The sequence below is a fragment of the Euwallacea fornicatus genome, chromosome 27 (assembly GCF_040115645.1).
Source record: "Euwallacea fornicatus isolate EFF26 chromosome 27, ASM4011564v1, whole genome shotgun sequence".
Taxonomy (NCBI): domain Eukaryota; kingdom Metazoa; phylum Arthropoda; class Insecta; order Coleoptera; family Curculionidae; genus Euwallacea; species Euwallacea fornicatus.
This window is the reverse complement of record NC_089567.1, coordinates 1,901,951-1,917,055: the sequence shown is the minus strand read 5'-3', so window position 1 is coordinate 1,917,055 and position 15,105 is coordinate 1,901,951. Positions and strand designations below refer to the sequence as shown.

Sequence of the window (15,105 nt, the reverse complement as noted above, 5' to 3'; positions counted from 1 at the left end):
GCATTCGTCTAATGGATACGATCCCTCTTTACCCATAATCATAACCAATTGCGTGCATTTTTATGGGATCAAATTTCGGAAAATACTATTAGGGCTTTTTTTCGGATAAAAACGAAAACAGATTCTTAATTAGAATGACCTGAAACTTACCTGTTCCGATTTTCATTTTTCTACTGTACAAGATTTTCGAGAAAATCAATAAAACATGTTTTTTACGTAAACAAATTTTAAAATTGGCAAAAAACATTATTTTAACAATAATTAACTAAATTTTGATATTTTCAATCAACCCCCCAAATTCTCGTATACATTTTTCAATACGTCGACGATTATTTCTCAGTACTTTACTTAGTTGTTGTGGAGTTATGCTCTGACAAGTCTCTCTAATACGCGCACAAAGCTCTTCTCGGGTGCGGGGTCTTGTGCCATAAACTTGATTTTTTATTGTTCCCCAAACGAAAAAATCCATGGGTGTGATATCCGGAGATCGTGGTGGCCAACGAATAAGAGGACTATTTCGTCCGATCCAGCGATTGGGAAAATTATCAATTATCATTTAACCAATTTCTCACATTAACCGCATTATGAATGGGCGCTCCATCAAGTTGTAAATGTAAATTGTAGTGATAACCCAGGGGAAGCTCATCAAGTACGTCACTAAACTCATTTTGTAAGAACCTCAGGAAACGAGCTGCATTCAAATTTTCGTTGGAAAAATATGGCCCAATAATCTTTTGATTTAAGATATCACAGAAAACGTTTACTTTTAAGGAGTACTGTCGTTTACATTCGATTATCCAATTCGGGTTCTGATTACTCCATATTCTACAATTTTGTGTCGATACTGCACCATTTGTCGTAAACGTAGAAAAATTTAGTTAATTATTGTTAAAATAAATTTTTTTGCCAATTTTAAAATTTGTTTACGTAAAAAACATGTTTTATTGATTTTCTCGAAAATCCTGTACAGTAGAAAAATGAAAATCGGAACAGGTAAGTTTCAGGTCATTCTAATTAAGAATCTGTTTTCGTTTTTATCCCAAAAAAGCCCTAATAGTATTTTCCGAAGTTTAATCCTATAAAAATGCACGCAATTGGTTATGATTATGGGTAAAGAGGGATCGTATCCATTAGACGAATGCGCATTTTGAATATCTAATTAACAAAAAAAAACGTCAAAATCGATTAAGAAATAAAGGTTTTACGAAAGTGTTAAATCCTTAACCCGGACACACTGTATATTATAGACATTTCATGACAACACGAACCACTCTGAATGGGTTGATTCTATTGAAATTTTAATTTGAGAGAAAACGACTCCAGAATCGGAGCAGGAGCTTTAATCATTCACCCTTTTTGATCCAACTATTCTCCTTTTAAAATGTCAAATTACTTTCATCGAGCAATGCATTGTTGCAAAAAGTGAAAATAGCAAAAAGAAATTCTTGATTGAGCAGTGCCAAAAATCTGAGACATTTTTTGATGTGCTAGTATTTTGCAAAAAATTGCATGCAAATCAGCCAATAATTTTTTAATAAAATAATTTATAAAGGTATCCAGTTATTTCCAATGCACTAATTGCACCCTGTTATTAATAAAACAGTATAAATTTCTGTTTTGAAATCCCTAGCAAATTTAACAGTTGTTTTAAATGTGGAAAGCGATACTTTTCCACACGCAAAAACACCATTGGTCAAATAACGCAAAGCGCAATGTACCGAAATAAAGAAATTATTTAAACTCACTGCAAAATCTCTGAATTACAAAGTAACATTAAACTACCAACTATCTACCTCTAGTTAGTTTAATAATAAATGGACAAAAAAACATTTAGAGACTAAAATCGAACGAGCATGTATCCAGTTGAAAATTTCATTAAGTATTAAATTCTGAGAAATACAGGTTCATATAAAATATTTTTTAGACTAACAACTAAAAATGTAATTCAACGATAACTTGTGCCGGTTGAACTCACAATGAAAACGGTTCATCTAAATAGTTATGAAAAAATCATGGATCTGTTTTAAAAACTGATGATGGTCACTCAAAGGTCCAATTTAAATACAAACTTGATGGTGCAGTTTTTGAGGTGAAGTTAAAGTTATTGTGGTAAAATTCCACCACGAATTCATTATCTTGAAAATTGAAGTAAAAAAAGGACGGCCTTGCTACTATCTCAAACTTCTTTGTACCACTCCATCAACCATGTGAGTTACACGAAAATTGAACTTTTCACTGAATTTAGACACTTTTTTGTCGATGGCAATATTTCCATATCTATAGCCGTTTCTGAGCTCTTGCCACTAAAAACGCAAAGAACGGAATTTTCCACATTGCAACATAAATAAATTCAGATTGTTAAATAATAGATCGATCATTACATAGTTTCGCAAATACTCTCAAGGACACTTCGTTCGTTTTAGAATTTTTGTAGGAGCCTTAAATTGAATGTTTGCGGATACGGGGGATCACAGACAACGTTGAATAATAGGGGTGCAAAGCGCAGGCGCTAAAACTGTTGATGCCAATTTGCAGAAAACTCGAAAAGAAAGTATCAGGTGCCAGAGTGGAGTCATTTGATAGAAAAGTTCTTAAAAATCCAATATACTAATAGAGACTGAGAAGTTTTAACAAAAAAAAATTCCATTGTACCTATTTATTCGAGTTATTGCGAATAACATTAGTAGAGAGGTAAATAAATATTTTTAGAGTAAAATTTAGAGTGAGGAAATTGCTGTTTCAAGAAACCCTTATAAAACTTTCTAAATATTGTTTCTTCAGCTATTTTCTTTTTGTAAGTTATATCTAGATGATTCCCCGGGTTCAATACCATCCTATCTTCTTAGCATGACATTACGTGTGAAAATAAGATAGAAAACACAATTCAATCCTAATATATCAACTTAAAAGCAACATGAGGAAAATATTCTCCATTGTTCATTATTTTCTCTTCCATTCTTCTTATTTTCTCAAAGAAAAAACTGATAGATATACCAAAGAAACAAAATGGCCAAGCCGAATGCTAAATTGAACTTGAATTCCAGATATCAAGAAATGATTGATCAGTGTCCTGCCACACGAAAATGTTGGAGTGGTAAATAGGAACCGGACACCAAAGAATTTTTACCCAATAGATTTTGCACATGACTCAGAAAACCTGCAGGTATGCATACATTAAAAATTGGACATGAATTCCTTAAAAACTGTAGTAAGTGTTAACAAAAAACAAAAGAAATATTGAAAGTGTAACACATGCACAACGAAGTTTTAAACGCTACAAATTTCAATTAATTTTTCTTTTTATTTTTAATATTTTCTCCGTGTTAAGTATTAACGCCAGAAAAAAATAAAGAAAAAAATCTAAAAATTTTGTTTATTAAATGGCCTCAAAAACTAAATATATATTAGTTTTCTTCACTTTGTATTTACTGCAAATTTACAGATTTCCACTTCAGCCCTTATACGGTGATTTAGTAAATATATCGTTACCCACAACTTTTTTTCAAGATTTTGGATATAAAGAAAGAACACTTTCGACTTAAAATATAATATTGAAGGCGTTTAAAATAGCTGTTTGAAGTTGTTTTAAAAAATTTGAAAGTACGATTCGGTCCAGCTATGTTAGAATGGAAGCCGTATTTTTCTTTAAGTGTAAAAATTTCCAAAAATTATCGAAAAATTATGAAAAACATGAAGTGAAAATGTATAAAATGCTCATATCAAAACGTATGGTATTCACGGTTATTTTCATCTAAAACCCGGTTCATATTATCCATTTACGATATTTTTAGATCGACTCTATCTATTAAACTTTGTCATGTCGAATTTTTTTTTTTTCATTGAAAAGTCAAATATTGCAATAAATGTTGCCCTGTAACTAAGTGCAACTTAATTGGAACCTTTTTTATTCCAATGTAATTATACATATAAACAAAAATGGTTTATTACCCAAGGGATGATCAACAATCGTTAATAACCAAACTAATCTCATGGGTAGAATGGATCCAAATTCATTACGCATGGACTTTATGATGAACATTTTTTGGACTGGAGTCCCTCCGCTTCATATCAATATGCATAACAATGTTTACCTTAATTATCTCAGAAAACTTACCTCCTGATGTAATTGAGTGAAAACTTTTAGATCTTCTAAATTAGGCAAAGACACGCTGTTTCTTCTGTGACTAACAGTCAAACTTCCTCTTCGCGAAGCGTCATCTCCGTCTTCAAACTCTCTTTCACCATCTGCATACGGAATATCCCGTAAATTTTCACGGGAAGGTCCCTCGACCATAATCAGGGGCGTCTTCGTCCCGTCTTCCATGATTTTTTTGTCAGAATTCGACATAGTTCTTGCTTACTTATACGCCTACATCGAAACAAAAGTATCAACTAATTTTTAATTTATTATTAATTAATTTTAGTTTGTTAATTACCTAAATTTGAACTAACCTGGTGAATTATCTATTTTTATTGCACCATATATTGCGAATTGTTCATGGTAACAATTTGGAAGATTCAATATGATTGGCGTTTTTAGCTACTGAGGTTTAAAGGAAGAATGCTAAATATGTGACAATATTCAAAGGTGTGTACATACCTGTTATATTTTCTGTTAATGTGTTAACGAGGTTCGAATGTATTCCACGGGTGATATCACGTGGTTGCAAATAAACTTTACAAGTTTTAAGTTCAACTCGAAAGAGGTTTTGAATTAAATCTCTAACCAAAAACGGATCTACAACATTTCGATATCGTTTACGATTGGAATATAGACTGTGTAAATGTATTAAATTACAATTTAATATTACCTACGTTCAAATATTTGCAAAGCCTTTAATTCCTTGAACGATTTTATTGTTTTATTGGTATTAATCTGCGTAAGATACGAAGATATTTGTGTTTGAGCAACAAATAAAGTTCCTTCGGTACCAATATAGAACGCAACACGCACACATATTATAACACACTTTATAATTTTTACACAAAACTTGAGAAAAATTCAAGGATTTTAAGTTACACCGAAAGATGGGCAATTTTGCCTTTATTAAATAAGTGTTTCCCGCTTAAATAAGAATTTGTAACGCCTATATAGAAATTATTAACCAGAGGTGTCCGACTTCACACGACTCTGCATTTCTAAATACGAATATCAATGAGTATTAATCTACATATTTAATTGTCGCTCTACGATTCTTTGTTTTACGGTAATTTGTTCTACTAGCATTCTACGCTTTATTGAGAGCCATCTATTTAAAATGCATTTTTGTTCTTATTAATACTGGTGCAACTCTTGCAAAAGTACATAAACCCACTAATGATAAAAATTATTAACTAATTTACATTTGAAAAAACAGTTACCTATTCTTTTCTTATCAAATTTTATGGGATTATGTATACAAAGACCGCCAAATGCCTAAAAAAAATCTGGTAATATTTTGCTGCGAATAAGTACAATTGCATATCAAAGCTACCAGTAACTACCAAATATTAGAAACTACACATTTTCTTGCCAGTAAATTACACCATACTACTATTACGTTAGATGAAAGATTTTTTACTAAATTATATATAATAAATGTGAGTTAATACCTACAGATTTGTCTAAAAGTACCTAAGTCACTATAGCTGCAATATAACTACCAATCCACAATATAACATGTTGGGAAAAATAAATCGGGTACTGACTGAAAAACAACGATCACTCTGTAAATCGTCAATCTCAATTAAGATATCATGTTTTACATATTACTAGACACCCATAAAAACAACATATTACTTAACAAGCAAAGAAAGTTATTCTTAATACACGAGCGTGAAATATTGTATTCGAGCCCCAACCGGAGCATGTTAAAATGTTTTCTAGCTAGTATTTTTTCTACACTCTCTATACAAAAAAATACCCAACTGGGCATCGAACCTGTGTTATCAACAACGCTATTCATGTTTGTCTATTTAAGTGCATATGATTGCATCTACAATGGCCGATTACGCGGATTTTGGTTCCGTCGAATGTATGTTTTCCACATTAATACCTTTTTGCTCTTTTGAATACACGTGAACATATGGGAAGGAAAACTTTTTATTATTATTATTTGTTCGTGGTTAAATCTTATTATAGGGTCATTTTTTAGTGCTAACAAATTTTGGACTGGATACTGAAAAAATTGAAGGAAACATGCGATTTGGGATATATACATAAAATTCCATTAAATGAAAATAAAGGCAAATTATTTTAAAAAAACTCATTTATCTTCATGCTCACATAATAACAATTATCACCTTACGTACATTATGTACAAAAATTCATAAAAAACATATTTCAATCTTAGGAACAGTCTTTATGTAATTACAAAACGACATATGCCTTTCTCTTTTTATTTATTAATCAATCGTAAACCTTACCTAACTCGGAGGAATAAATCTTAAAGATGCAACTTAATAAAAACAACTTGTCCAGAGACAGATCTGAATTTCGTTTACGATTTTATGCCTCCAATCTTCCAAAAAATACAAATGTTGTGAACAAATTAATGGATCCGATAGACATTTTATTTATTATACATAACAAACTTATCTTTGGATAATTAAACTGGTTCCTGGAAAGCGATCTCAAAAACTTCATCCACGTGATTGACGAAATGCACCTCCAAGCCTTCAGTGATGAATGTTGGCAAATCATTAAAATCCTTTTTATTTTCGTCGGGAAGAATTATACATTTTACACCAGACCTTTTCGCCTAGAAACCATAAATTTATGCTATACTCGAACACGAGATAAGCACAAGGAGTCTGGTCAGGACACAGCTTACAGCTTTAAGTTCACTCGATAAGAATCTCAGTGGCATATTTTCATATGTGACAATATATACATATGTGAAGCGTCCCAAAAAGAATAGGTTGATGCAGTAAATTCAAAGTTGATCATGACCACGTTGTGTTGAGAACCTTTTTTAAAAAACGAAACTATCAAAACATAATAGCTTTTCAAATCGCCCCTGACTGAACTGTAAGAAATAAATATATTACTTTAAATTTTGATTTTTCGTTTCTTTAATGTAAGCTTAAAATGTACTACTAAAATTATACATTATAACATACATATATCGTACAGATGTAATAATTCTCAGTGTTTTACTTTAGAATCTAGTAGGATAATTTAGGTTTTTTCTGCATATAATTAAACCGCTATTAACTGTAATTATGATTTTCTTAGGACACATATACATATATTTGATACCCTATAAATTATTAGATATTTAGAACCGTCGTGTCTCATCAAATCAAATTATGATTTTCGTCTCATGGAACACTCAATTTCTCAAATATCCTTTTCAATATTGATAAAGGATTTACTTCTGTTTTTGATTTGGGGCAAGACTTTATAGGCTTGACTGAAATAATTGAGGTATACATTTTTTACCTTTCACAATGGTGAAAATAACATCACGATGAATTTTTCTTCACAAACACACTGTTCTCAATTCTTGCAACATTTTACTTAAGACCCTTACTCTGTGTCTCATTTTTCTTAGGACACTGCACATTAGAAACATAATTCTTGAAAAATCTGTAATGGATACCTGCTTTTCTTCAATTTCAATCGTTCTGCGGCGAAAGTAACATAAATCTCTTGTAATCGCTGTGTTCTGATAAAACCCTATATTTAAAACTTACAGCTATAGTCTTTTCCTTAATGCCTCCAACAGGTAATACTTTCCCCATTAGCGAAATTTCTCCTGTCATAGCCAAGTCTTGCCTAATCGGTTTATTTTTTGCCAGTGACAAAAGGGCGGTCACTATCGTACATCCTGCACTTGGGCCGTCTTTAGGAGTGGCTCCTTCAGGGACATGCAAATGCAAATGACTGAAAATGTCAACATTATCAGAAAAATAAAATAAAAATTAGCTAATTATGTTGATAGATAAAATGACGAAATGCTGCACACAATAAAAGTAAAATTAAGTGCGCAGTAGGTCTAAGTCAACATAACTCGTCATTATACGATAAGTGCAACAGGATCAACCAGGCTAAAACCAGCAATGATTTCCAACGAGGCACGTTACACATGTACTAAAGCCTTCATATTGTTACCAAATAAATCAATTGTTAGTTTTCAATTAAGTACGCTGTTTTATATGTTTCTTATCTTATTAAATAGCTTGGGTTTCAACGAAATGCAATGTTTTTCCTGTATATATAATAACAGTTAAAGTTTCCGAATTCGACAAATGCCCCTAAAAACTATAAAAGTTACATAAAAGATTATGACTTTACAACGACAATCCAATGTAGTACACAGGGTGATTCACGATAAGTAACTTGTATCACAATATGCTCATGGTGAGATAGGACGACACTAGCTACACATTTTAATGAAGTCAAGTGTGATTCGGCCGAAATTCCATTAGTTACAAAACTGTTGTAGTTGAAAGTTGCAAAAGAATGGATATGTTTCGTTGCATTTAAGTTGCGATCTGTTCACGGTGCTACTGGATCTCCCCAACTGTTTCCTGACAACCTTATGATCACTTTATAGTATCTCTGTTGTTCGCATTTAGTACTTACCCGTTTATCAAAAATTTATTTCCAGCGTCATGTTTAGTTAAGAAGTTTCTGGCTACAGTTAAAGCTATTTTAGCTGATTCTTTCATGACATCACCTAAATGCCCAGTTAATTCTAGACTCCCTTCAGAGTCCTTGTCAGAGGACGGTTGTCTTCGAGTAGTAGTCTCTATATATAAAGTAGAGCCCCCTGTAAACATACACTCATAAATGCTTCATTTCAGAAATCTAAATCTTCAAATACACTTTTAAAAAAGTTGACGCAACAAGTTAAAAGTACTATAATAGTACGATAGTAGGATATGATAATATGCAATTCATGATTCATCCAAGCTACACTAGTTATCAGTGCCTGTTAAAACTATATGTTAAGGGAACGAATTATTAAATAGATTTAGCAAGTCTTTGAATATAGATTACAGCTACATTGCACACACTTAAATGCGTACGGGGAAGTGAGCTTTAACCATTACTATATGGATTCTGTTTCGCGTCGTACGTGCAATGGCAATTTTTTATGGGAATAGATCACACTCCGCACTCGTTGAAAAAATCATTATTTCGTTCTTGAATAATGACTCAATAAATATTGGGTCATTCTTGTTCTATTTACCAACCTTTTATATTTGCAATTGACTGAAATACTTACCCATAGCAGTCCATGCTAAACCCATCACAACTCCAGGTGGTGTCGTGGAATACATCCGATCGTGTGTGAATACAGGTTTTCCTACAAATTCTTGTAAGTTATTAGACCCCACATCGATGAATTGAGCTTCTTCCTTTACAATCTTGTAGGCAACTTTCCGAACCACCTGCACAATAAAATAAAACATTGACTATTAAACGGATTGATGCGAATCCTTAACCTTTTCAATATGTTTCTGAAGGTTTCTAACACCACTCTCTCTACAATAATTTCGTATGAGAATATTCAAGGAATCATCTTCCACTTTAATTTGGTCATCTTTGAGACCACTGTCCCGCATGGCTTGAGGAAGTAAGTACTGCTTTGCAATTGCCAATTTCTCTTCGGCCACATAGCCCGACATATCTATCATTTCCATACGGTCCCTAAAATTTGTTGTTTATCACGTTTCGCCCTACTAGTTTACTTTTAAATGTTAAATTAATTTTCGTATCGTCAGATATAAATGTTGACTAACAAAAACTTCTAATACTTTCATTTATTATCTAAATGAATAAGTTTTATTTTCAACGAGAAACTGTATTTGTTAAACATTACTGTTATGACACTGATTATTTTTCTACAAAAACGTTAAAATTTTCAACCATAATTTCTTATGAATTTTTTTCATGCAAAAGCGAATTTAGTAAAAAAATCTGCAAAATAAACTTGCACATGTATCTGTGCAAGAGCACATACTTACCTCAATGGTTCAGGAATGGTATCAACCACATTGGCAGTGCAAATAAACAGCACTTTCGATAAGTCAACGGGCACATCTAAATAATGGTCCAAAAAGTTGGAATTTTGTTCCGGATCGAGCAGTTCTAGTAATGCCGAACTGGGATCGCCCGAATAGCCCCTGAATAACGATACTGTGATAAAATAACATATTGAAATGAAAAGAGTTTATTACGTACTTTCCAATTTTGTCGACCTCATCAATTAAAACGAGAGGGTTTTCAGTACGAGTTTTTTTGAGACACTGTATAACTTTACCAGGCATGGCACCCACGTAAGTTCGCCTATGACCTTTGATTTCAGCTACATCGGTCATGCCGCCAACTGAGAATCTGAAGTACTCTCGATTTAACGCACGTGCAATAGATCTGGCTATTAAATATTAAAAATTAGATAAAGTACGAAAGGTTGCCACGCGAAATTAATGAATTAAAACACAAATAAATTGAAAAGATCATACAAACTCACCTATACTCGTTTTTCCGACTCCAGGCGGACCATGAAAGCACAAAATCTTCCCCTGCGTACTTCCTTTAAGTTGGCTAACTGCAATAAACTCGAGTATTCTCCGTTTAATATCTTCCATTCCATAATGATCTTGATCCAATATTTCCGAGGCGGTTTGAATGTTTAAGTTTTCCTCGCTTTGAATACCCCAAGGTAGAGACATCAGCCAATCTAAATAATTTCTTGTTACACTGAAAAAAAAGTAACACGCACAGTTTAGAATTTAATGACACTCTATTCACCCGGTATGTTAATTTTATTTATATGTACAATTCATCCATAATTTTATATATAGAGTGCCTAAAAAAACCGACAAAGCTATAACTCAGTAATTTATGAATGGATTTTAATATATAACACTTTATTAACATTTTTAGTTTAGTTAATAAAACTAAACTAAAATGATATTTTTTAGCCTACTAAATAACTTCTAAATTTATTTTTTCTTAACTCTATATCTGCTTTAGGTGTCAACTGCATAATTTTAGATAGAACACCATTTTCTTATACAAAATATTTTACTGAATTTAATTATATATGAACGAGTTAATTTTGAAACAATTTCAAATCGAAAAAATTAAAATGTTTAGACAATATATATGAGTTATGTAAGCATCTGTATTGTGCCTTTAAATTAAAGCGATAACAGTGCTTTTTACGGAATGGGAAACTTTTTTCTGATTTAACGGATTATGAGTATTTATAATCAATCAAATATTAACAACTTTTCCGATATGAGCTCCTTACTTACTTAAACTCTGAACTGTGACTTTCCAAGAAGTTAAGTTTATTCAGTTCTTCCTCTATCACAGCACTAACAGCTTGAGGTAAAATTTTATCTTTAATTCGCTCCCGAAACTTCTCCCCAATCGCATCTTTATCCTCTTTTTCTAACCCCAATTCTTTCTTTATGACTTTTAGCTGCTCTTGCAGAATATATTTTCGATGATGCAGCTTCACTTTTTCTTCCACCTCTCTACCGATTTTTTGCTGCAATTTTGAGAGCTCATATTCTTTTTTAAGAAGGGACAAAGACAACATTAATCTCTTTGCAATCTGCAAAAATATGATATTAGCTAATATTGAGATATTGAAAGAACTAAATGATCTCACATCCATTTCTTCAAGGACTTCTTGCAGCTCTTTACTGTCAGCTGCGGTTAAAGCGGCGCCTAAGTCGGATAAATATACAGGGTTATCTACCACTCTCTGTCCTTGGTGCATCATTTGCTGCAAACTATCCCTGAAAGCGTAACCAAGACTTTAGGGAATTTGTTATAACCTCCAAAAATACTCTTACCGATATAAAGGATTTAGACTTATAATATCCCTAATTGTTTTGATAACTTCTTGAGTCAACGCCTTAACTTCCTCTGTTTGCCTGAACTTATTATGTACCACATTCTCTACTTCTGCCATCAAAAGGGGCTCCACCCCAGGAATCGTAGTGCCATCCTTGGAAGTTTCGTCAGTTTCCTGTGGGACTTTTTCTGTTTTGTTTTTTTCGTCTAGGCTTCTTATTTCAGGATACGATTTCTTAATACGATTGGCACGGTTCTTTCTACGCCCTCGAGAGTCTGTTTCCTCTGAAATTTTGGGGACATTAACTGTTGTGTTGAATGCTGGGAAGTGAACTTTCATTGACTTCCCGACATCTACAATGGAAATTATAAAATCAATATTCTCAAACTCCTATGTAGAGTAACTTAGAGGTGTGCCTACCTTTAGGCTCCTCGTCGATATTATCAAATATCTGGCCAGTAATTTTAATTCGCCTATGTGCCATTACAACAAGCCGCAACCGGTCACCTAAATCTTGCATCTCATGAATTTGGGCAAATACTCCTATTTTATATACCTCGTCAGTATTGTTAACAACCTAAGGAAATATTAATAAAGAAACCAAAGAATCAAATGTCAGAATAGCAAAGTGCTAATTGATCATGAATCTGATACAACACAATTACTCTTTATAACCTTTGTTAACACTAGTTTCAATCAATATCAAAATATTTGCTTGTAATATATTATTGTAAACAAAATTTGACGGTTTTTCGGTATAGATAAAAAAATTTAGAACCTCAGTCAGACTTCAACCTTAAGTTGAAGTCTAGCGTCTTTTATAGTAAATTACAAATTACCAAATTATTGGCCCCTTGTGGAAGAAGTCGTATGGAGCGACTTGTATATTCACCCGTTAAAAGAAACTTTTTCCAGGCCATAATTAAATTGTACCCAAAATGAAAAGGTAGTCAAACATGCTTAGAAGAGAATCTCCTCGCCATATTGTCAGGAATTGTAACATCACCAATCTTTATCTTTATAACCTTTATGCCAATAACTAATAATTTTTCGTAATTTTGTCATTTTTTTTTCATAAGGACAAATTGGATATACTTTGAACGTAATTATCAGGATAAATGGGAGGTCGTTTTCGCGATTAGTCAATGCATTAGTCAGTATTGAAGAAGTCTTAATATGTATTAGTAATTATTAATAAATACATATTGGTGCATATTAGTAGATATAAACAATTACTGGTCAAGAAATTAGTAGGTATTAATATAGAGGATTGTAAACTGTGGTTTACCCCACAATAATGACACAAAACTAATTTAGGCAGGCACAAAATCACAATAGGCAAAAATGTGAATTATAATTTCAAATCACATCAGGTAGAAGTTAGGAAAACATCTACAACATGCTATGGGAGAAACTGATGATGCCAAGCAATAAAACATTTTATGAAAAATCAATTATGTCTATATTTCATAAAAAGTTTGGGACCTCTGGTTGTACCAATCCATTTGTAAACCATATTTCACCTAGATAAACCATACCATCTAGATAAATTGCAGCTAAATCCAGTTATCCCCTTAATAATAAAGAGGTGTAAAATGAGTGCAAATATGATGCAACATATTGCAATTATTGTTAAATAACATTTCAGTTAGCAGTTTGTCAATTAAACATTTACTTACTTTAGATTATTTTGTTACTCACCTCAGTTTCATTTTCCTCATTTTTCTTTAAAAAAATTCCACAATAAGGTTGATTTAATTTCACTTTTCTTCTAATAAGCTCAATAAGCTGGGGATTAGTTAACTCAATAAGCTTAATAAAACGTGGAAAGACTATGTTCTTACTGATTGCAATTACTGGCACGTGAGGCCATACCTACAGAAGGCAACAATAAATTTGTATTAAAAACACTTGCATTATAATAAGTTTAATTTTTATTGTCAAACTAAATTTTCAGTTTTCTGCAATAATTCATAGAATTAAACTATGTTTTTTCTTTTAAAGGGTAGTGCACTGTTGTAATAAAAAAGGTTTACACTGTGTACAATTATCACGATAACTCATGAACTACATCCTGTATCTTGCCTTACAGTCTCAGATATTTATTCTTAAATGCATCTAAATTATACCAGTTCAAATTTAAATAATATTAAAAGCTGAAAGACCAAAGCAATCAATAAAGTGGCTTTCATATGCATTCTTAACTAATAAATGATAGTAAAAGTTTCACAATAGAGAACAAAGCTAGTGGCAACTCATACCTCAGGCACAGCTACAGTTGCTGGCAACTGGGAATTATAAGGCTCTTCTTCAGGAGATACATCTTCAGTTCCATCAGGCTTGGAAGCAAAGTATCGCACACATGTAATTGACCTACTATGGAATAAATGTCTATTGAATATTCTACTCCTGGGAAGCTCAAACACTGTCCTCTTGACTCCACGGAAAGGCAAAACATTTCCAGTCATAAGTTGTCTGGATTTGAAAACCGCTGTAGGGAAATTACTAGTGTAATGCATCAAGTTTGTGGTTATGCCCGTAAGCCTAGGATTTCGCCCAAGTTTAAGAAAATTCATTATGTATTTACGTATGTATTTTGAAACTAGAAAATCATTTCTAAATAGCAGAAATCAGTCACAACTAAAATTCGAGATTGATTTAGAAAATTTGCCAACATAACCTCAAATTTTTAAAGATTAGGAAATTCAAATGTCTCAATGTATGTTCCGTTTTAGAGTAGGTAGAGTAGTACGAGTAAACACCTGTAGTAAAACATTTCTATACCTTTTCTTTACTCTTTTTCTATTTCTGTTTCTTAAATTTTTTTATCGATCTTTTTTTGTCGGTCTGCCGAAATACCCACTCTTGTCATTATTATTACCATATCATTACAGTTTAAAAATGACATTAAGCCGAGCCCTAGGAGCATATGTGTTTTTAAGAGCAAGCATTAAAAAAATCTTATTGACTTCGCATTTCATTGGATTCTAATTTCGATCTCACTCTCACACATAGATACGCAAGCTACAGACTGAATAAAGGGTTCTTTTTTCGCATGTGATTCTCGTAAGATTTGACAGATGGCAAATTCAGGCATCCCCACAGCGGCAATATGGCCGTCTTTTTATACAGTTATAGATAATTTTTGTCTCTTATATAATTATAATCACGTGTGAAAGAAAATCGCTCAGATTGTTTACTACACCTCACTTCTTACAAAGAGACGGACTCATGCAGAAAATATCAGTACATCCGCCAAAGATACCGCCGCACTCAGTGCGCCTTATTTGGATAACCGAAT

At 32.5% G+C, this 15,105-nt stretch overlaps 2 protein-coding genes across 4 annotated transcripts in view; both read right to left on the bottom strand.

Annotated features, from left to right (window-relative positions):
- Positions 1-4,784, bottom strand: part of LOC136347249 (myogenesis-regulating glycosidase) — a 29,286-nt gene extending 24,502 nt beyond the window's left edge. Inside the window, exons 1-3 of one of the 2 annotated variants that reach the window (XM_066297060.1) lie at positions 4,601-4,784; positions 4,453-4,543; positions 4,115-4,369 (exon numbers count right to left, since the gene is read on the bottom strand). In XM_066297060.1, the coding sequence (XP_066153157.1) occupies positions 4,115-4,348 (234 nt within the window). In that variant the 5' untranslated portion in view covers positions 4,349-4,369; positions 4,453-4,543; positions 4,601-4,784. The remainder of the gene's footprint in view (positions 1-4,114; positions 4,370-4,452; positions 4,544-4,600) is intronic. The other variant, XM_066297062.1, reaches the window with a different exon arrangement.
- Positions 4,785-6,230: 1,446 nt separating this feature from the next.
- On the bottom strand, positions 6,231-14,511 carry Lon (Lon protease). 2 transcript variants are annotated; one of them, XM_066297058.1, is made up of 14 exons: positions 14,066-14,511; positions 13,506-13,679; positions 12,225-12,381; positions 11,803-12,157; positions 11,616-11,745; positions 11,254-11,558; positions 10,464-10,693; positions 10,175-10,367; positions 9,958-10,116; positions 9,436-9,640; positions 9,216-9,381; positions 8,570-8,756; positions 7,678-7,867; positions 6,231-6,740 (listed from the first exon to the last, which is right to left on the bottom strand). In XM_066297058.1, the coding sequence occupies exons 1-14, from the start codon at positions 14,378-14,380 to the stop codon at positions 6,588-6,590; spliced, it is 2,919 nt and encodes a 972-aa protein (XP_066153155.1). In that variant the 5' UTR covers positions 14,381-14,511; the 3' UTR covers positions 6,231-6,587. The 2 variants fall into 2 exon arrangements, with proteins under 2 accessions (XP_066153155.1, XP_066153156.1); XM_066297059.1 differs by having other exon boundaries at positions 11,803-12,088; positions 14,066-14,509.
- Between the last annotated feature and the right edge of the window lie 594 nt (positions 14,512-15,105).

Bases quoted from the DNA above. Each gene is read 5' to 3' on its own strand.
- Lon (XM_066297058.1), bottom strand. From the start codon at position 14,380: ATGAATTTTCTTAAACTTGGGCGAAATCCTAGGCTTACGGGCATAACC. The intron at 10,694-11,253 runs GTAAGTAAGGAG...CTTTTTTTTCAG, and splicing joins AGTCACAGTTCAGAGTTTAA to TGTAACAAGAAATTATTTAG. The intron at 10,117-10,174 runs GTACGTAATAAA...ATCGTTATTCAG, and splicing joins GAGGTCGACAAAATTGGAAA to GGGCTATTCGGGCGATCCCA.